The sequence below is a fragment of the Chanodichthys erythropterus genome, chromosome 16, assembly GCF_024489055.1.
Source record: "Chanodichthys erythropterus isolate Z2021 chromosome 16, ASM2448905v1, whole genome shotgun sequence".
NCBI lineage: Eukaryota > Metazoa > Chordata > Actinopteri > Cypriniformes > Xenocyprididae > Chanodichthys > Chanodichthys erythropterus.
In genome coordinates, this window is record NC_090236.1 from 34699912 (window position 1) to 34727416 (window position 27505).

Sequence of the window (27505 nt, forward strand, 5' to 3'; positions counted from 1 at the left end):
CGCCTATGTCTCAAAATCAGGAAGCGCATTTCATACCTCAGAGGTATTGCCGCAAATGTTTTATGTTGAGCTGTGTGCTATATGTCAGTAATGCTTGATCCCCACTAAACTTTGTAAGGATGTAGCTGATTTTTAAATGTTATCTTTACAGTACTGTTAAAGGGCTGTGTGTGACCAAAAAAAAGCTTTGCACTTGTTTGCACTTGTTGTTGTTGTTATTATTATTAGAGGTTATCCTTGAGGTTAGTGTCCCTGTTTAAACTGAAACAGTCTGTCTGATGGCATTGGACACAGCGCATTCACGCATTCCCACATGCCCTTCCCCTAACTCTTGCTGACCTGTTGCGTCTGGAGCATGGTTTTGTTTGGTCTGCAATTAAAACCTCCCTGCACAATGTTTTGGTTTCCTGTCACGAGTTAATTCATCTCAACCTTTCTTTTATCTTGTCTCAGACATAACCTTCTGTTGTTGTTTGATGCATGCCTTGTGTTTGACCATTTTTACCTTGTTTGTTTTGGTTTGTTGTTTTTGGAATGGCTTTTGTCATTTTTGTAGAAGCATGTGTTTGGTTTTTCTTTTATTTATCCCTAATTTGACTTTTTTTCCTTTTGTTTTCTCCTCTTTTTACCCATGCCACTATACATTCCACCCTTTCCTGTCCGACACACTGTGTCTCCATGGTAATGCTGTCCTACCACCAATGCATTATGGTGCCTACTATCTCGACCAACAAAAAAAAAAAAAAAAAAAAAAAAAACCTCCTGCCAACCCACCAATCTGCCATCTGCACCCTCAAACTCTCGGGCTCCATGTGGTTGCCCTCTGTGGTCCGTAATGTGGTTACCATGGTAACGCACCAACCCAGGGTGACAATTCCTTCCTGCAGGCGACGGTGGCCAAACTGGGGCCCCTGCCGCGAATCCTTGGCGATATTACCCGCTCGCTGTCCAGTCCCACCCCCATCCAGCAGCAGCTCAGGCGCTTCCAGGACCATAGCTCTGCTCATGACATCAGTGGAAGTGTGTCCTCAGGACTGCAGAGAATATTTGAAGACCCAGCAGACAGGTAGGACATAATTTTCTTTTATTTTGATATGTGTCTCATGTGCTCCACATTCCAAATCTTCTAAAGCCATACTTCAGGAAGATGTATCATAGAGGTTCACAAAATTCACCCAATCTATCTTCTAAAGGCATGTTATTGATCTTATGTCATTGTCACATGCACTATTCATCAATGCATGTTTAATTGTTTTGATCTCATGATTTGTAATTATAATTGACTTTTTTTATAATTTTATATTTTATAATTGAGTTTTTTGGCTTTTAGTATGAATATGTTAGCCTTACTGCTTTCTTTAAGTTAGTGTGCTCCAAAACGAAAAAAATCGTATTTAGAAGAAATAAGCATTAGTAGCAGAACTTAGTCTTTCACTTCCATCAATATAGAATAATGATTTTGATGACATCACGCTGCACTTCAGCTTCTCATCAGATTTTCTGTCTAATCAAATGCTCTCTAGAATCTGAAGTGTCCTGTCCCCTACATTATAAATAGATGCTGAAACTACAGCTGAAATCGGTCACTTGTTCACACATTTACTATTTTCTACATGGTGAATGGCACATACTGCACTATATAGTGGATTAGGGCTGGGCGATATATCGAATGCTTTTGTCACGCACATTTCGTCAGTAAAGCCGTTTCCCTGATTACCGCTAAATCGCCATCACCTGCTTTCAAATGGAGCGGCATTTAATAGACAGAACCGTAGTTCACTGACAAGCTACGCAATATCGCATTCATTATCAAAGGCGATTCATCTGCGATATGAACGTGATATTGTGTGGCTTGTCAGTGATCTACGGTTCTGTCTATTAAATGCCGCTCCGTTTGAAAGCAGGTGATGGCGATTTAGCGGTAATCAGGGAACCGGCTTTACTGACGAAATGCGCGTGACAATCGCATGCGATATATCGCCCAGCCCTATAGTGGATGCTATATATAATATAATATGCATGCACTATATATGCTTTCCATTGAGGCGAATAAAGTTTGGTTTCATGTTAGTGTCACGCGAACCGCAGCAGCTCCAGTCCAGAGACGTTATAGCACATAGTGAATCTGTGTAAAACACAAAACGTCAAAATAAAGATGAAAAGATCTGTTGCAGCTTCTGTTTCATCACAGTTTTAAAAAGTCTTCATAACAGATGGCTGGCAAGCTTACGTATACTTCTCTGAGAAAGTCAATGGGTATAGGAAAAAGAAAGATCACAATGCAATGTAACACCAATGTGTTGTACCTGTATGTTACATTGACTCTCCGAAACACCTGAGACTGAATTTGACAATAAAATCATGTGTATGACTGCATTATTCTCATATATTCATTCTTGCATATCTCATTCCCCAGTGAAATGAGGAGCGTCAAATCTCCTGTCCAGGAGCACATGGAGGCCTTAGTCCGAGGGAAGCATCCTTTATTGGGTCAGCAGTCCTCCACGCACAGCATGAGCTTCTCTGACAAAGAGGAGCGAGACAGCCCACTCCCAAACGGACGCAGCATATCTTTAATGGACCTGCAGGACTCTTACCTGGCACAGGGGCATCCGGTTCCCAACCCTCTCAATGAAGCCCCTCCTAGATTAGGCCGAGTGGGCTCTCAAGCTTCCATCGGCCCTGTCCCTCCTCCACACCTCCACCAGCCCCCCGTCCATCCGAAAGTTCCCCAGCTGAGGGACAACTTGCCCCAGAGTGCCCCGCAGGTGCGTCGCCCTATCCACCCCTCCCTCAGCCAGCAGCGCAGCCTGCAACCGTTGTCTTTCCAAAACCCTGTTTACCACCTCAGCAACCTGCACGCACAATCCACACACTCGACCCAATCCACGCACTCCGCCCAGTCCCTGCAGCCGGACTCCAGCTCGGAGAACCTGAGCACAGGCAGTTCACGGAGTGCCAGCCCCAGTGCGTCAGGTGGCCGGGGAGCCACTCCAAGAGCCAGGATGCCCTCCACCAGCAGCGTGGAGGAGGAACTCACTCGCAAAAGCATCCAGGGGCAGGAGACGCCTCCTCCCACGGCACGCTGGCACCCGCCCCTGGCAGACCAGCACTCGGGAGCCCAGGTGGTAGCTGTACCTAGGCAGAGCAGCGCGGGTACGGCACACATCATAAAGGTGGAGCAGCAGAGTCGAGGAGTGGGGCTGGTGGCAGGAAACGCAGGGGCGCGAACCCCAAGGTCACTCCCTCACAGCACTTCCCTCCGTAGTAGCAGCAGCGTCAACACAGAACCCATGCAGCAGAGTGGTGAGAGATCCAGGCAGCAGTCCACATGCTCCAGAGACAGCTCGGTACCAGGAGGGCGAGGCAACAAACAGGTAAAGAACAAAGAGAGTTTGCTTTATTTGTAAATGTTTGAGCCCAAAATAATGCTTTGTTTGCTTGTGTCCGTAAGGTCCAGTCACCCGTAGAGTCAGTCACCATGTCTCCAGTGGAGCGAACTGCCGCATGGGTCTTGAATAACGGCCAATATGAAGATGAAGAAGAGGAAGGCCAGAGCAAAGACGATGCCAAACATGTAGAGAAGGTACTAAAGCGATAAAGAAAAATGCCTGCAAATAAGCGTTGTATAAGGTTTTAAGATGTTCTATTCTTCTTTTATAAAGTACGAACAGGAGATCTCAAAGCTGAAGGAGCGACTGCGGACATCTAGCCGGCGACTCGAGGAGTATGAGAGACGGCTACTGGCGCAGGAACAGCAGATGCAGAAGCTGCTCTTGGAATACAAGGCTCGATTGGAGGACAGCGAGGACCGTCTGCGCAGACAGCAGGAAGAGAAAGACAGCCAGATGAAGAGTATTATCTGCAGGTGGGTTTATGAACAGGCAGAGAATCAGTAAAATTACAGAGTGGAAATCTTACAAATTTAATTGCAAAAAACATTTAGTAAAGATCAAGAAAAATACTTTGATATCTGTATGTTTGCTGTTTAACCATTTAAAGGTCATCTATGCCATATGAACATTCAATCTGCGAGACGCTAATTTATTCCTTTGATTGCAAACCTGAATTTTCAGCATTACTCCAGTCTTCAGTGTCACATGATCCTTCAGAAATCATTCTAATATGTCGATTTGGTGCTCAAGAAACATTTTTTATTATTATTATTATTGTCAATGTTGAAAACAGTTGTGCTGCTTAATATTTTTGTAGGAACTATGGCCCTGTTTACACCTGGTATTAAGATGCATTTTAGTTAATTCGATCTCAAGTAGACGAGGGAGACACATACCGTTTACACCTGGTGTTTTAATCTGTCTCTTTTGTCCACTTTCAACCACTTCTGTCCTGATTTCTTTAAGGAGAGGGTCTATGGGTGGGCATATGTATGGTTTTTTTTCAGATCTTTCGATCTACTGAACAAAATAAGCTTGCTTAATTTACATATAAACGGCCGGAGAAAATGGAAAAACATACGGAGAGCAACAGCTTTCGTTTCTGCTCTGACAGCCGCAAGACCTGCCGAACACTGAGTGTGTGTTAGAAATCAGGAATGGTGAGAGAACATTGTGCTTGGTACATTTTTCGTCTTCAAACCAGACTTGGGTCTTCAGCCGATAATGTTTAAATCCCGTCTGGCTAGCGCACTTCCCATAATGTTTACGCATTTGGTCAGTAGGCGGAGAGCAGGTGGTCTTTAGTGGCTGTTCGAACACATTCAACCACATGAGCATCTACACTACGAAAGCAATCCGGTCGAATGGGTTTTCAACTACCTCTAGAAGTGGTCGAAAGTGGAAAAGCTCACCGTTCACACCTGAATTTAGCGTCCACTTGTGATCCGATCGACCAAAACACATCTTAATGCCAGGTGTAAACAGGGCCTTTTTTCCCCAGTATTCTTTGAATAGAAATTTCAAACATTTGAAATTGAAATCTTTTATAACATTATAAATGTTAATTTAATGTAGCCTTGCTGAGTAAAATTTTATTATTGTTTTTTTTTTGTTTGTTTGTTTTTTTCCATTTGACCTTTAATTCATCTTGTTCATATATACAATATATAAAAAATGTAAAAAAGAAAATTATTTGTAATTGTAAAACCATGTGAAATCTCACAGGTCGTTGTTATTTGTGGTTCATAGGCTGATGGCCGTGGAAGAAGAACTGAAGAGAGACCATGCGGAGATGCAGGCGGTCATAGATGCCAAACAGAAGATAATTGATGCACAGGTACTGCAGATGACCATATTTACCAGCATGACAAATGCAAGGCAACTTTAGTGTGAGTTTGGAGATCATCTTAGTCTATTGTCTGGTTGTGAGGTGCTGGCCTGTGTGTGCTGCACAGTGGTATGCTTTGAACTCCCTGCTAAACCTAAGATGGTATTAAAGCAGGCTGCTGACTGGCTCATTGTTACTGTGTCCTACTGAATTCCAGGTCGCTAATGGAACTGAGGTAATACCAGCAGGCAAGTACAAGCAGACAGTTCTGCTCCTGCAGAGCAGCTAGGCTTGTGTAAGCGCACCCCACTCCAACACCCATGCCCGGCCTGAACCTTTGCAACTCTCAGTCCTCTAAGCCATTTTGTTTCTCTCCACTTCAGACGATATAATAAAACAATGGTTAAAGGTTAAGTGTGTAGTTTTTCAATGTTAAAAGATGTTCTATCCAAATGTAATGTGTGGAGACCACTATAACGCAACCGTTTGTAGGGTGACTTAAATGGATAGTTCACCCAGTAGTTCAGATTTTGAAGCCAAAAAACTGCATCCATCCATCATAAAAGTAATCCATACGGCTCCAGTGGGTTAATAAAGGCCTTCTGAAGTGAAGCAATGGGTTTTTGCAAGAAAAATATCCATATTTACAACTTTATGAACTATATCAACTAGCTTCCGGCAGACGCCCGTACACATCGCCTTGCTTCAAAAGGCCTTTATTAACCCCCTGGAGCCGTATGGTTTATTTTTTATGCATGGATTTTTGGGGGCTTCAAAAGGATATTTTCAAGGATATTTTTAAATATATTTCTGAATGTGTTCGTTTGAAAGAAGATATTTACACCTAGGATGGCTTGAGGGTGAGTAAATCATGGGATAATTTTCATTTTGGGGTGAACTATCCCTTTAAGAACAGTGTAAACAATGTTTTTGTGTTTTTAACATTGTTTGTTTGATCGATCGTATAAAAATGTATAAAATAATGTATAAAAAATTAATTGAATGGGGGTATAGGCTAAGTTACCAGGCTAACGGTTAGCTTGCAAAACGTAAGCTAACAAAACAAAAAATGCCAAGAACTAGAAATATGTATTTTTAGCAAACTATAGCTTTGTTATAAAATGTTAGATATAATAATATATAATATTATTATATGTAACATGAATAATATATTACATTTAAATGTAAATTTTTATTTAATTAATTCATATATAAAGGTGTAGTCCACCCAAAAATGCAAATTCTGTCATTATTTACTCAACATCATGTCATTCCAAACCCATATGCTTTTCTTTCTTCTGAGGAAAAGAATATATTTTGAAGAATGTTGGTAACTAAACAGTTTTTGTTCCCATTGACTTCCATTGTATTTTTTGTCCATACAATGGAAGTCAATAGAAACCGAAAATGTTTGTTTACTAACATTCTTCAAAGTATCTCCTTTTTATGTTCCACAGAAAGAAGAAAGTCATACAAGTTTGGATGACACATCCCTTTAAATATTAATTAAAAATCACATTTAAATTGCAATAGTATTAACGTTACATATGCTAATCAGAATTTTAATTTTTGGATGGACTGTCCCTTTAAGTAATAATGTTTATATTACATTTAAAAGACATTAGTGGCTATAATAATAACAGTTCATCATAAAGCAGTTTTGTAGGATCAGGAACGGAAGAGAAATCATTAAAAAATCTTTCAGCCAGTGAAATCATTTTGGGATCGTAGATGGAATGAAATTGTTCATGACAACATTAGTGGCAAAATTACACACTTTACCTTTAAAATAGATACTTGAATATGTTTGCATATTTCAGCTTTGTGGTCGTAGCCTGTTTTGCCATTTCACTTCCAAATTCTCCTTGGGGTTAGTGAACGTTCATGCTTTTCCCACCCTTCGAGCATCTTCCTGATGTTTAGTGCTATTGTTATAGGGATCGCTCCTAGCAGATTCAGTACCTGGTATCTGTGAGCTCTAGCTTTGGCTGCTGTTTTTATGTTTTATCCTCCTTATTTTTGCCTAGTCACTTCCTGATTGCCCATGCTGCCACACTCCCAGCACCCTAGTCGGTGTGTGTGCACTCCACACAAATTGCCACTGCCCTCTGCAGATAATTATTTTATAGTGTAAAGATGGTCTCGCTTTTACTTCTCTGGTTTTGTCTATGCAAGTTGTTTGTGCAGGATTTGAGTTGTCCTCTTTTTGCTGTCCTCACAAACTTGCCCTTTTGTGTGTTTTGTGTGTGTTCTTTTGAAAACAGATTTCTTGTAGCACATGTGATTGCCTGACACTTGCTTGACTGTTTGTCAGACTGGCACAGATTATGAATGGGCCCTATTCATGTCAGCTATTATTTGCCTTATTGAATTTATCTTCATATTATGAAGTTGATTTGGTTATATTTTTAAAAAATATACACATAATAAAACACTAAATTTATTGTTTTATTTTATTTATAATGTTTAATTTCACTATGTATGTCCACTTTTTTACTTTGAATATTTTCATTATTTCACATTCATCATTTTATTATATTGTTTTATTTGTAATCAATCTTTTTTAAAAGAATATTCATGGTTAAATACAATACAAAGTTATAATTGTTGGGGTTATTATGTGTGAATAAAGACTATTTAGTTGTTTCAGTTTATTTCCCTAATAAATGACAATACATTTTTTAGTTTTTTTAGTTTTTGACATATTATATACATACACCGATCAGGCATAACATTATGACCACCTTCCTAATATTGTGTTGGTCCCACTTTTGCTGCCAAAACAGCCTTGAACCGTCAAGTCATGGGGTGCTTCTCAATTCTTATTTGTGCATCCTCGTTTCCTTTCCTTGCTTCCTTTCCTTGCGTCTTAGCTCCACCCCTTCAGGATGCGAGGGAAGGACGCAAGAAAAAGATGCGAGGACGGAGGAATTGAATCAAGTGAAATGATATATCCTCGCTTCCTTTAGTGTCACTTCAAAGCGTCATCAGCTGCACTCCAGGGATCTATCCATATGTTATTAAAGTTTGGTTATTTAAAAAAAATTATAATATTAATAAAGCAAGATGCCCCGTTGAAATATATGAGGTATAAAGTTTAAATTATTGTGACAGATATAAAGGGGGAGGAGAATTTTGCGTGTCACGTTTCTCGATGAGAAAGACTTCCGCAAAGGATCGTCTGTTGGATCGGACCACACGGGCCAGTCTTCGCTCCCCACGTGCATCAATGAGCCTCGGCTGCCCATGACCCTGTCGCTGGTTCACCGCTGTTTCTTCCTTGGAGCACTTTTGATAGATACTGACCACTGCAGACCGGGAACATCCCACAAGAGCTGCAGTTTTGGAGACGCTCTGACCCAGTCGTCTAGCCATCACAATTTGGCCCTCGTCAAACTCGCTCAAATCCATACGCTTGTCCATTTTTCCTGCTTCTAACACATCAACTTTGAGGACAAAATGTTCACTTGCTGCCTAATATATCCCACCCACTAACAGGTGCTGTGATGAAGAGATAATCAGTGTTATTCACTTCACCTTTCAGTGCTCATAATGTTATGCCTGATCGCTGTATATAATTTATGTAAATTAAATTTATGTAAAATTGTGAGCTCCGTATCTAAATGACCAAGGGTGGGTTGTAATATTTAACCTTGAATATTCCTTTAAGTCATGTTAATATCCACTGTGTGTAACACCTGACCTCCAGATTGTGATGTACTTCTCTCTCTCTTGCAGGAGAAGAGGATCAGCTCCCTGGATGCAGCTAACTCTCGGCTGATGAGTGCCCTCACTCAGGTGAAAGAGCGATACAGCATGCACAACCTCCGCAATGGCCTGTCGCCCACCAACCCCACCAAGCTCTCCATCACAGAGAATGGAGAGTTTAAGAACAGCAGCTGCTGATTGGTGCTCAGGACTTGATGATCCGTGCCGATTGGTGCTCCAAAAACAGATCACCGGCACCGATCGGTCAAGTTCAGCAGGGACAGAGTATCTAGACTACATGCCTAAAAACTGACTGACTACTGTATAAATGCGTTTGCAAGGAATGTCTGGTTATTAATGTATATAAACGTTATCTAATATTGGTTATGTACAGAAATGCTACTGCAGAGGAGTGTTTTGAAATTGCGTGGGAGAGTTAAGCGTAGTATCGGTTCTGAGTCAGAGTTTGTGTTTTTTTTAAGACTGATTTACGCATAAATGCTGATTTAAGATTGCAGAAAGATTTTTAATTATTGCCTAAGATATATGAAGGAGATGTACATATCTTAAAATAGAATTGTTTTAAAAGAAAATATGAAGAAAAGCACATAGGTATCAGCCGTAGATGTAAATGTCCGCAAGTTGCAGAGTCTGACAGGCAGATGGAAGGCAATTTTATGCACTCAGTTTTCTAACACAAATGTTCTATTTTTTTTTTTTTATTATTATTATTATTATTATTATTTTATGTTATGTTATCATCTTGCAAAAGGTTGTTGCATCTAATTTTTAGGTGACTAACTGAAAGGACACGGTTAAGGCAGCCACATATTGCAAAATTACAAAAGATCTTGAACATGATGTTCAAGATTTTTAAGTATGTGTTCATTAATATGTTACTAAAAAGACGACTGAAGCAGTGGGTTTAATGAATTAAAATACTGAACTGAATTAACGGTTTTTATTTTGTCAGATATGTAGGCTATTTGACTGTCACTCAACATTTTTTGCCCTGTGTATCTGACCAGAGTGCTGTGAAACCACCAATCTTCAGTCTCACTGCCCTCTTGTTCTAGACAGCCTCACTGCCCTCCTTCTGATCCTCTTTATTGTTTGTCGTTACTTTTATTAATTAAAAGTCATTGTTTTCCACTGTGTTCTCACACTGTCAATATGAGCATCAATGCCTTTAACCTTTTGTGGCACAGGACTCCTCAATGTTTGCTGTTCTTGTAGCAATGTACTGATGGTCAGTCTCAAAGTTGAAAGCTGAGCATCGAATAAAGATGGATTGTGGCCTCATTGATCATTTTGTCTGTGTGTGACCTGAAAATGATTTATCATTTCTGCTTTCTCTTCCTTTCATTTTGCCTTACTGGCAAGATTACAACAAATATTAGCAAAAAATATTAAAGGGTTAGTTCACCCAAAAATGAAAATTCTGTCATTAATTACTCACCCTCATGTCGTTCCACACCTGTAAGACCTTCGTTCATCTTCAGAACACAAATTAAGATATTTTTTTGTTAAAATCTGATTTTGTTAAAATCCGATGGCTCAGTGAGGCCTGCATTGACCGCAAGATCATTTACACTTTCAGATGCCCAGAAAGACATATTTAAAACAGTTCATGTGCCTATAGTGGTTCAACCTTAATGTTATGAAGTGACGAGAATACTTTTTGTGTGCCAAAAAAAATAAATAAATAAATAACGACTTTCTTCAACAATATCTAGTGATGGGTGATTTCAAAACACTGCTTCATGAAGCTTCAAAGCTTTATGAATCTTTTGTTTCGAATCAGTGGTTCGGAGCATGTATCAAACTGCCAAAGTGACGCCCCCCAGTGGTGAACCATTGAAATTTCAAACGCCTCGATATACTTCAAACGAAATTGAAGATCGAACTGATGTGACGTCATTTCAAACAAAATCGGGCCAAAACAAAGTTCGTTTTGTGTTCTTTTTGGAAGTTCGAAATGGCTCGCCAAAGCAAACTCAGGAAAAGTTCGCTCAACACCTTTGTACTATCATTGGTCCGTGACGATAACGTAATAGGAGATGTGTGCTTAGGCTCCGCCTTCACTCACGTGGAACTAGTTGCTAACACGTTAAAACCAATAGGCAACAACACCACTTCCGTTGCCAAAATGCGCGCGCAACTATTTGATCACGTGGGCTGTAAAAGGGTCTATAGTAGAGTATAGTTCCTAGCCATATCAGCCTAGAAAATCACAACTTTTTATTTTCCGTCGGTCTTAGTACACAATTTAACTACAGAAGAGTCGAGTTTTAAATAGGAAAAATATCAAAACTCTTTGGTCATTTTTAAGTGCGATGCTAACGGTCTAATCAGATTCAATGAACTATGCTAAGCTATGCTAAAAGTGGTACCGCCAGAACCGGAGATCGGCTGAATGGATTCGAAAACGGTAAAACTCAACTGTTTAACTCTAGGGGAGTTGGAAAATGAGCCTATTTTCAAAAGAAGTGAAGTGTTCCTTTAATGTACAAAATGAAGTTGTGCTTCTGATGAAATGAGGCACTGACACTGTTTTCCATGTTTGAAACTGTAAAGCTGCTTGATTTTAAGCAATCTGTTGAATAAAGTGCTATAAAAAATAAACGTGACTGGAGTGCTTATTTGCAGAGCTCATGCTAACAAACCCATGTTGTTATGATCAGACGCTTTTCTTATGCTTTCTATAATAAATGCTTGCTGTTTTCTCATTTTTGTTTCTTTTATTACTGAGAAGAAAGTGTACAGCACGTATTTACATATTCATCTAACCGTCGATCTCCGCAGTGTGGGCGGATTCAGATGTTCGTTTACAGTATATCACTGGTCACGTATTTCGAACTTCATTTTACTCCTAACGAAGAACAAAAAAGAACTTTGTTTGAAGTATATCGGGGCCTTTATAAGCTTCATTTACTGAAATCACGTGACTTTGGCAGTTTGACACACACTCCGATCCACTGATTGGAAACAAAAGATTCGTAAAGCTTCGAAGCTTCATGAAGCAGTGTTTTGAAATCACCCATCACTAGATATTGTTGAAGAAAGTCATTATTTTGTTTTTTGAAGCACAAAACGTATTCTCGTCTCTTCATAGCATTAAGGTTGAACCACTGTAGTCACATGAACTTTTTTAAATATGTTTTTAGTAGCTTTCTGGGTGTCTGAAATTGTTGCTGTCAATGGAGGCCTCACTGAGCCATCGGATTTCATCAAAAATATCTTAACTTGTGTTCTGAAGATGATGAACGAAGGTCTTACGGGTGTGGAACGACATGAGGGTGAGTAATTAATGACAGATTTTTTGGGTGAACTTAAACAGCACAACTATTTTCAACATCGATAATAAGAAATGTTTCTTATGCATCAAATCATATTTCTGAAGGATCATGTGACACTGAAGACTGGAGTAATGATGCTAAAAATTCAGCTTTGATCACAGGAATAAATGACATTTTAAGAACTGTCAGTACAAGTTGCTTTCAGTTAAAACAGCTCAATCATGCATTTTAGTTTAAAGGGGGTCGCACACCGGACGCGAGGCTCGGCGCCGCGCAGCGTCGCGTCTCTGACAACTGAAGGTATTCACTTACTACCAAATGTAAATATTAAGCCTATCTTAAGCTTAAGCCTTGTCTGTGAAACTGGGAGTCATTGTATTCGGAAGATTTACATTTGGTATTAAGTGAATATGTCTAAATATAACAAGAAAGATAAAAATAAAAAAAAGAAATAATAATAAAAACATCTCGGATCAAGGAATAATCTACAATTCACCTTCATTGCTCCAAATAAATAGGAACTAACATTCGATTAAAATTTTGATGAATCTGGATTTTATGCTGCGCTGTCATGACTGCGTCACTTCCTGTTCCGTATTTACCGCAATGCTAGTTGTCCTGTAGCATACGCACTTTTCTGAATATCGTGTACGTCTTGTTTGGATTTGCGTGAGAGGGTCTTTTTCTGGTATGATACAAACGTGAATTAGTTCATCTTAATTTTATGTAATAGTTTTATTTTATAGTAATTCTCTAATATGGCGCAGAGACGCCTGTAGGGGGCTAGCTAATGTTAGCCCATTCATTGCTGCAGACTACCTGCGAGCAAATATCCAAAGAAATCTGTTTAAATGTAACGTTATCATTTAAATGTATCATTTTTTTTTCTTGTGCATACAATTTAAACTCTTATCTTATTAAAACCATATTATTGAGTTAGTAATCTAGATTGATAACAGTTGTTCTCGCCGTACGGTACTGTTTATCGTTTTGCATTCGCTCCTGCATTCAGTTCAGCTGCGTTTATCTCTGAGAAATGTTTTTCCACTTATCGTTATATTAATATTAATCTAATTCACACTCAGGCCGTCAACAATGGCGGACATTAAGAACTTCCTATATGCTTGGTGTGGGAAAAAGAAGATAACACCGAACTATGACATCCGAGCAGCTGGGAATAAAAACAGACAGAAATTCGTGTGTGAGGTGAGAGTAAGGCTGAGGCCTCTATATATATATATATATATTACACTACCAGTCAAAAGTTTGGAAACATTACTGTTTTTAATGTTTTTGAACGAAGTCTCTAATGCTCATTATTAAGGCTGCATTTATTTAATAATAAATACAGAAAAAACAATAATATGAAATATTATTACAATTTAAAATTGTGGTTTTCTATATCAGCATTTATTTAAAATATAAGTCTTATGTAACAATATACACTACCGTTCAAAAGTTTGGGGTCAGTCATTTTTTTTTTTTTTTAAAGAAATTAATACTTTTATTCAGCCCGGATGTGTTAAATTGATAAAAAGTGATAGTAAAGATTTATATTGTTAGAAAAGATTTATATTTTAAATAAATGCTGTTCTTTTTAACCTTTTTATTCATCAATGAATCCTGAAAAAGTATCACAGGTTATAAAATAATAATAAGCAGCACAACTGTTTCCAACATTGATAATTAATCAGCATATTAGAATTATTTCTGAAGGATCATGTGACACTGAAGACTGGAGTGAAATTCAGCTTTGCATCACAGAAATAAATTATATTTTAAAGTATATTAAAATAGAAAAACATAATTTTAAATTGTAATAATATTTCACAATATTGTTTTTTTCCGTATTTATTATGAAATAAATGCAGCCTTAATGAGCATTAGAGACTTTGTTCAGAAACATTAAAAATAGTTTCCAAACTTTTGACTGGTAGTGCACATTCATGTATATGCATTATATGTGTGTGTTGTAGTTGGAGAACCGTTTTAAACCATGTTTCTGTTTCATGTTTAAACCAAGGTGCGTGTGGAGGGTTACAGTTACATTGGCATGGGAAATTCCACCAACAAGAAGGATGCTCAGTCCAATGCTGCCCGAGATTTTGTGAATTATCTTGTTCGGATGAAAGAAATAAGTCCTGGTGAAGTTCCTGCTCTAGGGGTCAGTATCACATCTGTGTTGACCACAGCTCATCTGTTGTGTGTTATGAGGAAGGTCTGAGTTTATGTTTCTCATTTTCAGGCATGTGTTCCTGATGGAGGGAGTGAAGAAGGTGGTGGTGGTGGTGGTGGTGGTGGTGGTGGTGAGTTTGGAAATCTCCCATCCAACTGTCCACTACCTCCACATCTGGCTGTGAAGAAGGAAATTGGTGAGAAACTTGGAATTAATCCAGTAATCCGTTACTAAAACACATCATCTGCTATAATGTAATGAAGTATCTGCTTTAGATGTTGCTTTCTAAGTATTTAATCAGAATACACAGCTACTTGTAAATGGCTGTCAATGGAGAGCGATGGTTTTTGCCCACAGATTGGTGTAGTTATGGTATCTAGCAAACTGACTAGTTGTATTGACACACTGGTTTTATTTAAAGCAAATTAACCATTTACCAAAACAACCATTTTTAACACTGAATTCTTCCTGTGCCTCAGAACCTTCTGAACTTTCTGCACCCGTTCCTGGAGTCACAGGTGTTGGGTACTCTGGTTTTGGTAATGCTCAATGGGAGCGAGGAGCCAACCTGCAGCAGTATTACTCCAAGAGAGAGGAACAGGAAGACAAAGCGGTATCTCTTCATTTAAGGCAGTTTGCTGTGTTATGACCACCATCATAGAACGTTTATGAGAAATAAGGGTTCTTTTCTTATTCCCCAAGACCCTTGAATCAGAGGAAGTTGATCTGAACGCTGGCCTGCATGGGAACTGGACTCTGGACAATGCAAAGGCCCGTCTGAACCAGTTCTTTCAGAAGGAGAAAAACCAAACTGACTACAAGTACAGCCAAGTTGGGCCTGACCACAACAGGTCAGAATATTCCCATTAAATACAGCCATTTACTACAACAGCTTAGTTTTGAACCCGTCCCACTTGCTGTTTGAGAGATGCCTTATTGTAACGTATCAAGGGTTTGTTTTTCTGCTGGACTGAAACAACGACAGAGAACTCCTTGATGTGTATCTAACCTCAAGGAGATCTCAGACAACAAAAAGACGATCTCATCTTGGAGGTTACCTTACAAAATCAACAGTGTCATATGGGTAAATCTCACGAAACTTGTCAAGAACATGTTCAGGTCATATTTCACTCCAGAGTCTAAAGAATGAATTATATTAATGAAAATTTATAGGAATAATATATTAAATTGCAATAATATCACAATGCAAAAAAGTAATGGTTCTAAAAACAGTCTGTATTATTATTATTATTATTATTAATAAATAATATTATTATTATTAAGATATTGATGTAGGGTTTTTTAGCGATTCTGATTCAAAAATTTAGATTTTAAACCTATTTATTCTATGCAAAACATTATCTCAGCTGAATACCATGAACAAAAATCAGCAGCCTAAAGAAAACTTAGACGAAGAACTTTTGTTTATGATTTTAATAAAAATGCCACAGCAAAAACAACTAGAATAATATAAATTTCAAACATTATTAAAGGCAAGTAAACAGTCAGTAATAAAATAAGAACAAATAAGAAAATAGAAATGAAATTGAAATCAGATGTAAAATAACACACAGCATAATTATCTTTTATATAAATCCTTATTAAATATTTTATATATATATATATATATATATATATATATATATATATATATATATATATATATATATATATATATATATATATATATATTATAATATTTTATATATTATATTAATCCTTATTAAAAGTATAAAGGTTGTTCAGTCAATAGCAGTGAGTGATTTTCATTTGTTGTTTGATTAACATTAAAGACAGACTGCAGCAGGTTTATTAAGCTGCTGTCACTTTAAGACCGAATGCACAGATCCAATATACTGTTCATGCGTTTTCTTTCTTAACTGTTTACATTCACGTAAGACAAAACCAACTTGGTTTACGAGGATATTTTTGACATAATTTTGTGTTTGTCTGTTCAAGGAGACACGAAAGAAAACTCATCAATATTCACGCACTATATGAGAGCACAGAAAACGGTGCACGAACTTACTTCTCTTTGGCATCTTCTTGCGCTTGATTTGTTTAAAATCACATTAAAGTTACGTCCATTCAAATATATAATATTATTATTATTATTGTTGTTGTTATATTTACTTGATTTTGGGGTGAAATATGACCTGGACATGTTTTTGTGAGATTCACCCATGTAGTATGTAATCTTGATGGAGGACAACGGAGATGCCAGAAATCACAACCTTACATGGGGGAAAACATGTGACATGACTTAGGCTACACTAAGAGGTCACATGGTGAAGTACATGATTGGTTGGGTTTAGAGGTGGGAGAGGCAAAGTAATGTCTGGTTGTGATTTCTGATGTCACTCATCCATCAGGGGTCGACTTCTCCAGTACCTAGAGAGGAATAACTCCCTGTTTAGAAGTCTGGCAGAAAAACAAACCTGCTCAGGATGGGTTGTACAGACCCAGCGCTGAAATGTCACTCTGTTGATCTCATGTGCTGTCCAGTTAAGAGGTCAGTTTATTGAGTTTGTTTTGTGCTACATTGTTATCATCTGTGAGCTAAATGTCATGTTTGGATGTCTTTTAAATCTTGCTCTATTATAGGAGTTTTATTGCTGAGATGACTATCTTTGTAAGACAACTGGGTAGGAGTAAGTATCAGAATACTTCGCAACCTTCTACATACTAAACTATAAGGTCAAGGGAAAACAGTTTCACATCAACAATCAGAAGTGGTGCACTTGCTAATGCTGTCCTACTTTTCCAGAGGTTTGTGCACGTGAGCACGGCTCTACAAAGAAGCTGGCCGCCCAGTCCTGTGCACTTTCTCTTGTCCGTCAGCTTTACCATTTGGGGGTTATAGAAGCCTTCACAGGACTGACCAAGAAGAAAGAGGGAGAAAGTGTGAGTTTAACACCCCAGTTCAACTTTCTTTGAGGTCTGTGTGTTTATTGACACTAACTTCCTGTTTGGGTTGCTATGACAGGTGGATGTATATGAAGTGAATGTCAGTGATGATCTGCAGCAGCAATTGCACAGTATTGTGCAAGAACTTGGCATCCAAATCCCTCCTCCTGTAAGTGTTGGACAGAAAACCTACATGACGTATCGTTAGCGACATATAAGTATGTGCCAAAAACTTTGTCCTGTTTTAGCCTCAGGACCCCAGCAGTCCAGTATCTCTGGTACAAGGGAAGTTGGCTCACTTTGAGCCCTCACAAAGGCAGAGCATGGCAGGAGTGGTGCCGTGGTCGCCGCCGCAGGTCAACTGGAACCCCTGGACCAGCTCCAACATCGATGAAGGGCCGCTGGCATTTGTGAGTCTGCTGTTCTGCAGTGAACTTTTCTTATTAAATGATATTAATTGAATTTAGTGTTCTGTATATTTCATACAACTGAAAATGTATTGTACTTATTTTTGGTTTGCAGTGTACCCCAGAACAGATCAGCACAGACCTGCTGCAGGAGCTCAACTATCAGCTTGAACACGACAACAATCTGCAGACGGTGAGCGAAAAACACTATTTAAAGACTCCATGAAATCAAAATTGGAGTTTTGTGGTTTTTACTTTTAGTCTGCGTATTAGCTTTGAGGACATTTACATCTTTTGAATATTTTATTTGAAAGCATTTCACTTTTTATAAAGCAAACATTGAAACAATAATATTAACCCCCTCCCCCAATCCCATTATGTCATAAAAAATGAGTAAACTGTAAATATTAGGGGTGTAATGTTACACAAACGTGACGATTCGGTACATAAAATTGCTAAACATAAAATCGCTGCTTTTTTAAAAAAAAAAATTTATTAAACATTTTGTGTCTTTCTCTTTAGATAAATTCAGTTATAATTAACATTTTCTTAAGGATAATAAATGGCAAATAAATTTGATTTGGGCTCTGTTGCTTTTTTTTTTTAGATATAATAAACACTCAAAAAAAACATGTTAACATAAGACAGGTTTTCCATTAACTTCCATTAATCTAATTATAAAAAAAAAAATTCAATTATGTTTTACACTGTTACTTGTTTTCATGTCAAATTTATTTAAACATATAGTAAATAAGACATTACTAACAGATAAAGTAAATATAATGAATATATAAGCTAATATAGTGCACATATTTAGTGAATCTCCCCTCTAGAGTTCATTTCTCTAGTGAACTTATATGATGTGGACATGCCTGGGGTAAATGTAATGCTATGTGAGAGATTATTCTCAAGCTGTTTAATTGATTTCTTTCTGCGATTGAAACACTGGTTGAGAGATTATATGTAAACATCAATGCATAGATGTTGTTCTTCTGCGCTTTTTCCTGTTTTGGTGGTTTGCAAACAGCATTGCATTACCTTGTGTGCCCCCTTCTGGATTGTAGTGTGTATTGCCTGTGACTGACTGTATTCGCCATCTGAATTCATGAACCGTACCGTGATAGTTTGGGATGAATACATGTACCGTTCCACCCCTAATGTAAATATGTAACACAAATAATGACTGCAGTGTTTGATGTTTGGTTGACCAATCATTGAAAGGGGCGTTTAATTCCTGCCCACAAGTAGAGATCAAATATACAAGTTGTTTATTTTTTTAAAGGTGCAGTTTTCTCATTTTTCTACTTGGTATTGTGAAATAAACTAGCATCATGTTCTTTTTACAGATTCTAGAGGAACGAAGTCAGCTGCCAGTCAAGAACTTTAAGGAGCAAATCATGTCCGCCATTCAGAATAGCCCAGTGGTCATCATTCGTGGAGCCACTGGCTGTGGAAAGACCACTCAAGTTCCTCAGTACATCTTGGATGAATTCATACAAGGAGGCAGAGCATCTGAATGCAATATTGTTGTTACACAGGTGAGTCTGTTGAAATGCTTAATTATTTTGTGTGCTCGGCCACCACAAGGAGACCTGTTTTGTGACTTGCCTCTGCTGCCGTTCATCCTCCTAGCCGAGACGAATCAGTGCTGTGTCAGTGTCAGAACGTGTATCTTTTGAGAGAGGAGAGGAGGTGGGAAAAAGCTGTGGCTACAGTGTGCGTTTTGAGTCTGTCCTGCCCAGACCTCATGCCAGCATCCTCTTCTGCACAGTTGGTAAGTTCCACTTCTTAATCTATGACTGCAGCACAGGGCTGGGCGATATAGCTAAGAAATGTCTTATTCTTCACAGGGGTTTTGCTGAGGAAGCTGGAATCTGGTATCCGTGGCATCAGTCATGTAATTGTGGATGAAATCCATGAGAGGGACTTAAATGTAAGTACGTTACCATACCATATCAGCAGTTTAGAGAGGTATCCTGTCTCACTATATTCACAAGTGTTTTTCTGTCCAGTCTGATTTCCTGTTGGTAGTGTTGAGAGATGTGGTCCAGGCTTACCCTGATGTGCGCATCATCCTCATGTCTGCCACCATTGACACCACCATGTTTATGGAATACTTTTTCAACTGTCCTGTCATCGAGGTGCATGGACGTGCACATCCTGTACAAGGTCAGAAGCGTGTTTTCACGATGCACTGTATTAAAAATCTAGTTTTAATATTAACATCATCTCACATATAGGATTAAATATTCCTTAAAAATAAGTTTGGAAACCCATTGCTCAATAAAAGAGCATTAATTTGGAATGTGTTGACTGTGAAACACTATATTAAGTCATTTTAAATTATAATTTGTATTTTTCGATCTCCAGAGTATTTCCTAGAAGACTGCATTCAGATGACTCAGTTCGTACCACCACCAATGGACCGGAAGAAAAAAGATAAAGATGACGAGGGTGGAGAAGAAGACGTATGGGTTTTTTGTTTGTTTGTTTGTTTGTTTGTTTTGTTTGTTTGTTTGTTATATTGGGTGCATAAAAACTAAAATATTATTACCCACTTATTAAAATATATGTAAAATACAAATATTTAAGACAAAAATTTAAATTAAATATGGCTTTTATGCAGTCATTGATTGGATTAAAGTACAACTAAAACTGAAAACAAAAACATAGTTGATGAACAGCTTCTAAACGTTAGTTACTCCACAACAGTGTTCAGGTGTACACATGACAGTTTACGTGATCATTTCAATAAATTAAATGACACTGGAAAGCTTGACTTATCTCTTTCTGTTTTCTACAGGTGAATTGTAATGTCATCTGTGGACCTGAGTATAGTCCTGAGACCAAGCGTGCCATGTCTCAGCTGAATGAAAAGGAAACTCCATTTGAGCTGATTGAGGCTTTGCTGAAGTACATTGAAACGCTGGAAGTACCGGGGGCTGTGCTCGTCTTCCTGCCAGGCTGGAACCTCATCTATTCTATGCAGAAACACCTGGAGATGAACCCACACTTCGGTTTGTAATTAAATGATATTCTGCTCACACTCAAGTCAAATCTTTCCTCTTGATATTTTGACTTGTATCTCCTAATTTCTTAATATGACTAATAGTAATTTCTCCAATATTGTGTCCCTCTAAGGCGGTCATCAATACCGAATCCTGCCCCTTCACTCTCAAATCCCTAGGGAAGAACAGAGGCGAGTGTTCGAGCCCGTCCCTGATGGTGTGACTAAGGTCTGTAGAAGTTTTATTGTCCAGTTTAGGAATTGATGTATTAATTTGTTGTAAACACATTTTTTTCTATCATACCACAGGTCATTTTATCCACAAACATCGCTGAGACCAGCATCACCATCAACGATGTGGTCTTTGTTCTTGACTCCTGCAAGTAAGCAGCTCCTGTAATTGAAGAATTAGTTCACTCAAAAAAATTTAAACTCATTTCTTTCATTTACATGTCATTCCAAACCTGTTTGAGTTAAAGGGTTAGTTGACCCAAAAATGAAAATTCTGTCATTAATTACTCAGCCTCCTGTCGTTCCAAACCTGTAAGACTTTTGTTCATCTTCAGAACACAAATGAAGATCTTTTTGATAAAATCTGAGAGATTTCTGTCCCTCTATAGACGTCTACGCAACTGAAACGTTGACGCTTCAAAAAGTTCATAAAGAGCTCATTTGGTTACCATTAACTTCCACTGTCTTCATTTGTGTAATGCAGAATATATAAAGTCGTGCAGGTTTGGAATGACATGAGGGTGAATAAATGATTTTTATTTTTGGGTGAACTATTTCAATGTATATTTATATTCTCTATATGCTCCCTTGTATCCACAAATGGCTTTAAAATATCAAATATGTTTCATGTAGGCAGAAAGTGAAGTTGTTCACTTCTCACAACAATATGACAAACTACGCCACAGTGTGGGCCTCCAAGACCAACCTTGAGCAGAGGAAGGGGCGAGCTGGCCGAGTCAGACCAGGCTTCTGCTTTCACCTGTGCAGCAGAGCTCGTTTTGAAAAGTATGAAATGTTGTACTTCAGTTGAAGTGATACCTCAGACAAAATCAAACTGTATCTGAAATGTTAATGATTGCAATGATTGTTATGCAGACTGGAGACCCATATGACTCCAGAAATCTTCCGCACGCCACTGCATGAGGTGGCCCTTAGCATTAAGCTACTGAGACTGGGTCCCATTGGGAATTTCCTGTCCAAAGCCATTGAGCCGCCTCCATTGGATGCCGTTATTGAAGCTGAACATACATTGAGAGGTACAGCTTCAGTGTCTTAATGGTATTTATGTTGAAGTGAACCAAATCTAACAAGCCTCTGTTGTTCCCCAGAGCTGGATGCTCTAGACTGTAATGATGAGCTGACTCCACTGGGACGCATTCTGGCCAAACTGCCCATTGAACCACGTCTGGGGAAGATGATGATCATGGGATGCATCTTTAAGTAAGTTTATTCAACCTTGGCTCTTTATGAAATCGGTGAATCTGTCAGGGCACATATAACCCAAAAATGAAAAGTAAAATTTAACAAAAAAACAAAACAAAAAAAATTATATATATATATATATATATATATATATATATATATATATATATATATATATATATATATATATATATATATATATATATATATATATATATATATATATATATATATATATATATATATATATATGCATTTACACTATTGTTTAGTGGGTGGTTTTTGAAAAGTCTTTGTTCACCAAGGCTTGTTTTATTTTATCAAAAATACAGTGAAAATAGTAATATTGTGAAATATTAGCTAAAATTCTACTTAAAATTAAAATGTAATTTATTCCTGTGATGTCAAAGCTGAATTTTCAGCATCATTACTCCAGTGTCACATGATCCTTCAGAAATCATTCTAATATGATGATTATTTACTGCTCAAGTAACATTATTTTTTTCTTCTTTTTATTATCAATGTTGAAAACCGTTGTGCTGCTGAATGGAAACGTGACTTTTTCTAGGATTCTTTGAGGAATAGAAAGTTTAAATAAAAAAGCATTAATTTAAAATAGACAGCTTTTGTAACATTATAAATGTCTTTACTGTCACTTTTGATCAGATTAATGTGTCCTGAATAGTTCTATTAATTTCTTTCAGTTTGAAATCTTACTGACCCCAAGCATCTGAATATTAGTGTATTTATAAACATGCATATTATATAATAAATATTGAAATATAATGTGTGGTATATAATTCTCCTTTTCATATATACTTTTTAATTCGCTGTTTTTCCCCAATTACCTGTTGTATTTACTTGTATTCATGTACGTGATTGTGCTGTTTAGTGTTGGAGATGCAGTGTGCACCATCTCGGCAGCGTCCTGTTTCCCAGAGCCCTTCATCAACGAGGGAAAACGTCTCGGCTTTGTTCATAGGAACTTTGCGGGCACACGTTTCTCAGATCACGTGGCTTTACTCTCTGTCTTCCAGGCCTGGGATGAAGTCCGGTGGGTCCAGAGGGCATTGTACTAAATTAGTATTCTGACTGTATTGTGTTTTGTTTTGTATTTACATTTTAATTTCTTGAGGGATTCACTATTTAAATGGATCTTCATTTTTCAGGATGGGAGGTGAGGATGCAGAGATAAGGTTTTGTGAGCACAAGAGGCTGAACATGCCTACTTTGAGGATGACCTGGGAGGCCAAGGTCCAGCTGAAGGACATCCTTGTTAATGTCGGCTTTCCTGAAGGTAAACTCTTGCTTTTAAATGCACTTCTGTGTAGTGCTACTGTTCACAGATGATGTTTGGGTTTCTGAATTGGATTATTATTTTCATCCTTTCTTGTAGAGTGCCTCCTGAATCAGGTGTTTAACAATGTGGGACCGGACAATAACTTGGATGTGGTGATCTCTCTGCTGACGTTTGGCTCTTACCCTAACGTGTGCTACCACAAAGAGAAAAGGAAGATCCTGACCACAGAGGGACGAAATGCACTCATTCACAAATCCTCAGTCAACTGTCCTTTCAGCAACCATGACATGACGTATCCATCTCCCTTTTTTGTCTTTGGGGAAAAGGTTTGTTTTAAAGTCTTGCTTGAAACTACTATTGTTTGTTTCTACTTCATTTAGACTCAAGACTTCAGTTACATCACAGAGCTGAACCATAATTTCTACTTGCTAGTCAGTTGCAGGTGATATTGAGTGGGACATTCTCATTCTGTATCATAGTTTTCTCAAAAATATAACTGTTTTCAACATGTGAAATGATTCTTGAGCACCAAACCAGCATACCTCAAACTTGTGAATTAGAACCCTCTGGTCCTCTTCGATCAAAAATGACAGAAATTTGTACGTTTTGAAAATTTACAAAAAATGTTTTTTGTTTTTTTTTTTTGTTTTTTTTTGCTTCATCTGAAAGGGATGACACTTGGTGACTTTTGTCGCATTAGCGATATGAATACAAAAAAATCATGGACATGATTCGTATATGTTAAAGGGTCAAAAAAAGTCACACTTTGCACCATTGTGGTCAAAAAAGACCGACATAGGAAATTAATGGGAAATTAATGAAGGGGGCAATGAAGGGGGGACACTCTAAAATGTCAAGAGTGCAAAATAGACACATCCACCCCCCCAACACACACAACACACTATTATACACACAAATGAACTGGTGTGGCAGTAACAATATGGTAAAAGTGAGCCAAAAGACTCATAAGAGGTTGAAATTGGATCAGACCCAGATTTATTAAGCTGTAATAAAGCATGCCTGTTCATTTTTGTTACATTTTTATTGAATTTTAATGTTATGTGTAACAAAATGTTCTGTTGTTGTTTGACTAGTAAAATTAATGCAAAAACTGACACTTCAAATCAACATTTAAAAAAAAATCTAAACCTTGACAAAAAGTAGTCTTTCAGAATGTCTAAGTATAAATCCAAGTCCACAAGTTAATAAAAATAAGTATTTATGTTTGAAAAGCACTAGAGAATTTATAAGCCACTTCATAGAGAACCGTATAGGAATCTAGTGGTTACACCATGGCATATGGTGTACTTTACCTATGTCCGCCAACTTATTACGTAAGTTTCTTTTTTTACTCCCCCCAGATAGCACTAATCTACCTTCAAAAAATGGGATTTTAAATGCTTTGTCTCTATTTTAACATGAAATACTGCTTTAATTGAAAAATAACTGAAAAAATATATTAGAAAAAATGTTTGTATAATTTTTAAATGGGGGGGGGGGATAGCTCATACAAATTGTATAAATAATGCACAGTATCCTAAAATACCCTCTCAACTTTAAATAATAATCAAAAAATGTTATTGAACATTGGTTTTCCTTAAAAAAAAAAAAGTTACATTAAGGCTTCGGTCACTTTTGTCCACGAAAGAGCCAGGTGTGACCCCTAAATGATCTACTAAAGGTAATTTTTTTTCTCGAGGAAAAAAAGGAGTACACAAGCTTAATTTGTCTTTGTAATTACAGATCCGAACTCGGGCCATCTCTGCCAAAGGAATGACTCTTGTCAGTCCTCTTCAGCTCATTCTGTTTGGCTCGAAGAAGATCACGTCCGATGGAGAAGTTGTTGTGCTTGATGATTGGTATGTTTCTCATGAAGCGCTCCTTAAATTTTGAGACGGGGAATCCAAACCAAATATTTGCAAGAAAATCAACAAGAGAAACGTTCCTTGATTATCCTTGCTAGCACGCTGGGTTTTTCTCCTAGGGTTTTTTTTCCACCCCTGGGAGTCAGCCGACATTGGCTTAATGTAGCACCATCTTGTATATGTTACATATTACCACGCTTGTTTGTACAGCTTATTTTTAACCACTTCCCTTTTTCCTGTGCTTCTAATATGTAAAGCTGCTTTGAAACAATTACCAATTGTAAAAGTGCTATATAAATAAATTTGACTTGACTTGACTATCAAGAATATTCCTTCCTTCTGTAGGATCAAATTGCAGATTCCCCATGATTTAGCGGCTGGTGTGGCAGCTCTGAGGGCAGCAATGGAAGGCCTGGTGGTGGAGGTGACCAAAGACCCAGAATATGTCAGAAGTTTGGATCCCACCAATGAGCGCTTGCTGAACGTCATTCGACTTGTGTCTAGACCCTCATCAGCAGGCATCAACCTCATGGCCACAAACCCACGGTGAGATAATTGAACCTATTTAGCTCCCTTTTGATCTGATTTGTTAAAATTAATTTTAATGCATCTTATCTTTGGTTTTTACAGCTTTGGAGATGGTCCACGTCCACCCAAGATGGCCCGTACTGATTTTGGAGGTGGTGGAGAGTTCAGGGGCCGTGGTGGAGGAGGATACAGAGGCGGTGGCGGTGGATCCTGGTCTGGTGGAGGATACAGAGGAGGTGGAGGATACCAGGGTGGTGGAGGTGGCTTCAGAGGATCAGGAGGGTATCTTGGTGGTGGTGGCGGAGGCGGCGGCGGCGGGGGTGGATACAGGGGGTATGGTGGGGGTGGTTTCAGGGGATCTGGTGGGGGTGGTTTCAGGGGATCTGGTGGATACAGAGGATCTAATGGGGGTGGAGGATACAGAGGAGGTGGTGGAGGAGGAGGTGGAGGATATGGAGGGAGGGGATTCAGAGGTGGGTGGGGCGGAAACAGGGGTGGTTATTAAAGCTGAAGGTCTGAATATCTTTGAGAAAATTATGTTTGTTTTGTTGCGTTGTGTTGGTTCTCAACCTTTTCTCATTTTATTGTATGAAAATGAAAAAAAAAAAAAGCATGGGAAAAAAATTAAACTGACTGCCATATTGCCAGATAATAGTTATTAAAAATAGCTCATTTGTGACCAAGAATGCATTTATCATTTTTAATAGATGGCAAATACATGTTAAGTGTTGTATTCTAATAAAATGATTTCTTTTGTATCATCTTTTGTATGATTTCATTATTATACTTAACATTGGGTACTCTTGATCTTCCTCATGCATTCTATAAAATGAGTTCATTTACAATTCAACCATAAAGTTACTGGTGGGAATCAGAAAGTTTCCAGATGTGTGGTTGTGCAGCAATGTGTATCTCCAGCCAAGTTTTTTTTCTATCTAGATTGAGCAACATTTTTGTGCCCTAAAACAAACAGCCCGTAGTTTATAAATGTGCATTTTAAGACATTAATGTGAAATTTCACAATAAAATAACATTTACATTTCATAATAATGGATTGCTGATTGATAAATGATTGTGCATTCAGAGTATGTGTGATACATTGATATAGTGATAGGAGTTACCGTAAATTGATATTTTGTCTACCAAATGTCTTTGATTGAACAAAAAATCCATGGCTCAAATACAGCTAAACATTTTTCCCCCAGTTTTACAGACAAGGCTTAAGCTAGTCCCAGACTAAAATGTTTAAACTGATTTAACTTAAAGCAACTTGTACTGATATATCTTAAAATATGTTACTGCCAGTGTTTTGCCTGAAGATACACAGCAGTAATGTATTTTTTTTTTCTAAGGCACGTTTGTAAAAGCTACTTAAATGCCCTAATTGAACTTAATCCAAGCCCTGTCTGTGAAACTAGGTCTTAAAGTGTTGGACCAGAGTGCGGATTATATATTAGAAAACAAGATTTTAATCATTTAGTTTTGTCTAATTGAAGTGTTTGGTGCGTAAAAATATTAAATTAACATAAGATTAAAATATTTTATTTAAGTCCGTCTGAGGGCAGATGAGTTTGCTAATGGTTACCGATAGAGGGCGCTTTAAAACCGCAGCAAATGGTGTTTATATTTGAATGATAACTTGCTTCAATTA

The 27505-nt window shown here is 37.9% G+C and overlaps 2 protein-coding genes across 5 annotated transcripts in view; both read left to right on the forward strand.

Moving 5' to 3' along the window:
- rasal2 (RAS protein activator like 2) overlaps positions 1-11537 on the forward strand; it is a 104294-nt gene extending 92757 nt beyond the window's left edge. For 2 of the 4 annotated variants that reach the window (XM_067362084.1, XM_067362081.1), the window contains exons 13-18: positions 867-1066; positions 2417-3377; positions 3455-3586; positions 3666-3868; positions 5145-5232; positions 8962-11537. In XM_067362084.1, the coding sequence (XP_067218185.1) occupies positions 867-1066; positions 2417-3377; positions 3455-3586; positions 3666-3868; positions 5145-5232; positions 8962-9129 (1752 nt within the window). In that variant the 3' untranslated portion in view covers positions 9130-11537. Of the gene's footprint in view, positions 1-866; positions 1067-2416; positions 3378-3454; positions 3587-3665; positions 3869-5144; positions 5285-8961 lie in introns of all 4 variants that reach the window. The other 2 variants (XM_067362083.1, XM_067362082.1) reach the window with 2 other exon arrangements.
- Positions 11538-12760: 1223 nt separating this feature from the next.
- Positions 12761-26610, forward strand: dhx9 (DEAH (Asp-Glu-Ala-His) box helicase 9). The gene is made up of 28 exons (XM_067363568.1): positions 12761-12918; positions 13316-13436; positions 14254-14394; positions 14476-14602; positions 14886-15019; positions 15109-15257; positions 17011-17057; positions 17174-17310; positions 17393-17482; positions 17562-17723; positions 17836-17913; positions 19067-19258; positions 19353-19494; positions 19571-19653; positions 19733-19889; positions 20091-20188; positions 20524-20737; positions 20862-20956; positions 21037-21110; positions 21592-21744; positions 21835-21995; positions 22068-22179; positions 23054-23215; positions 23331-23458; positions 23558-23787; positions 25205-25320; positions 25672-25872; positions 25957-26610. The coding sequence occupies exons 2-28, from the start codon at positions 13326-13328 to the stop codon at positions 26357-26359; spliced, it is 3897 nt and encodes a 1298-aa protein (XP_067219669.1). The 5' UTR covers positions 12761-12918; positions 13316-13325; the 3' UTR covers positions 26360-26610.
- The last annotated feature ends 895 nt before the right edge of the window (positions 26611-27505 follow it).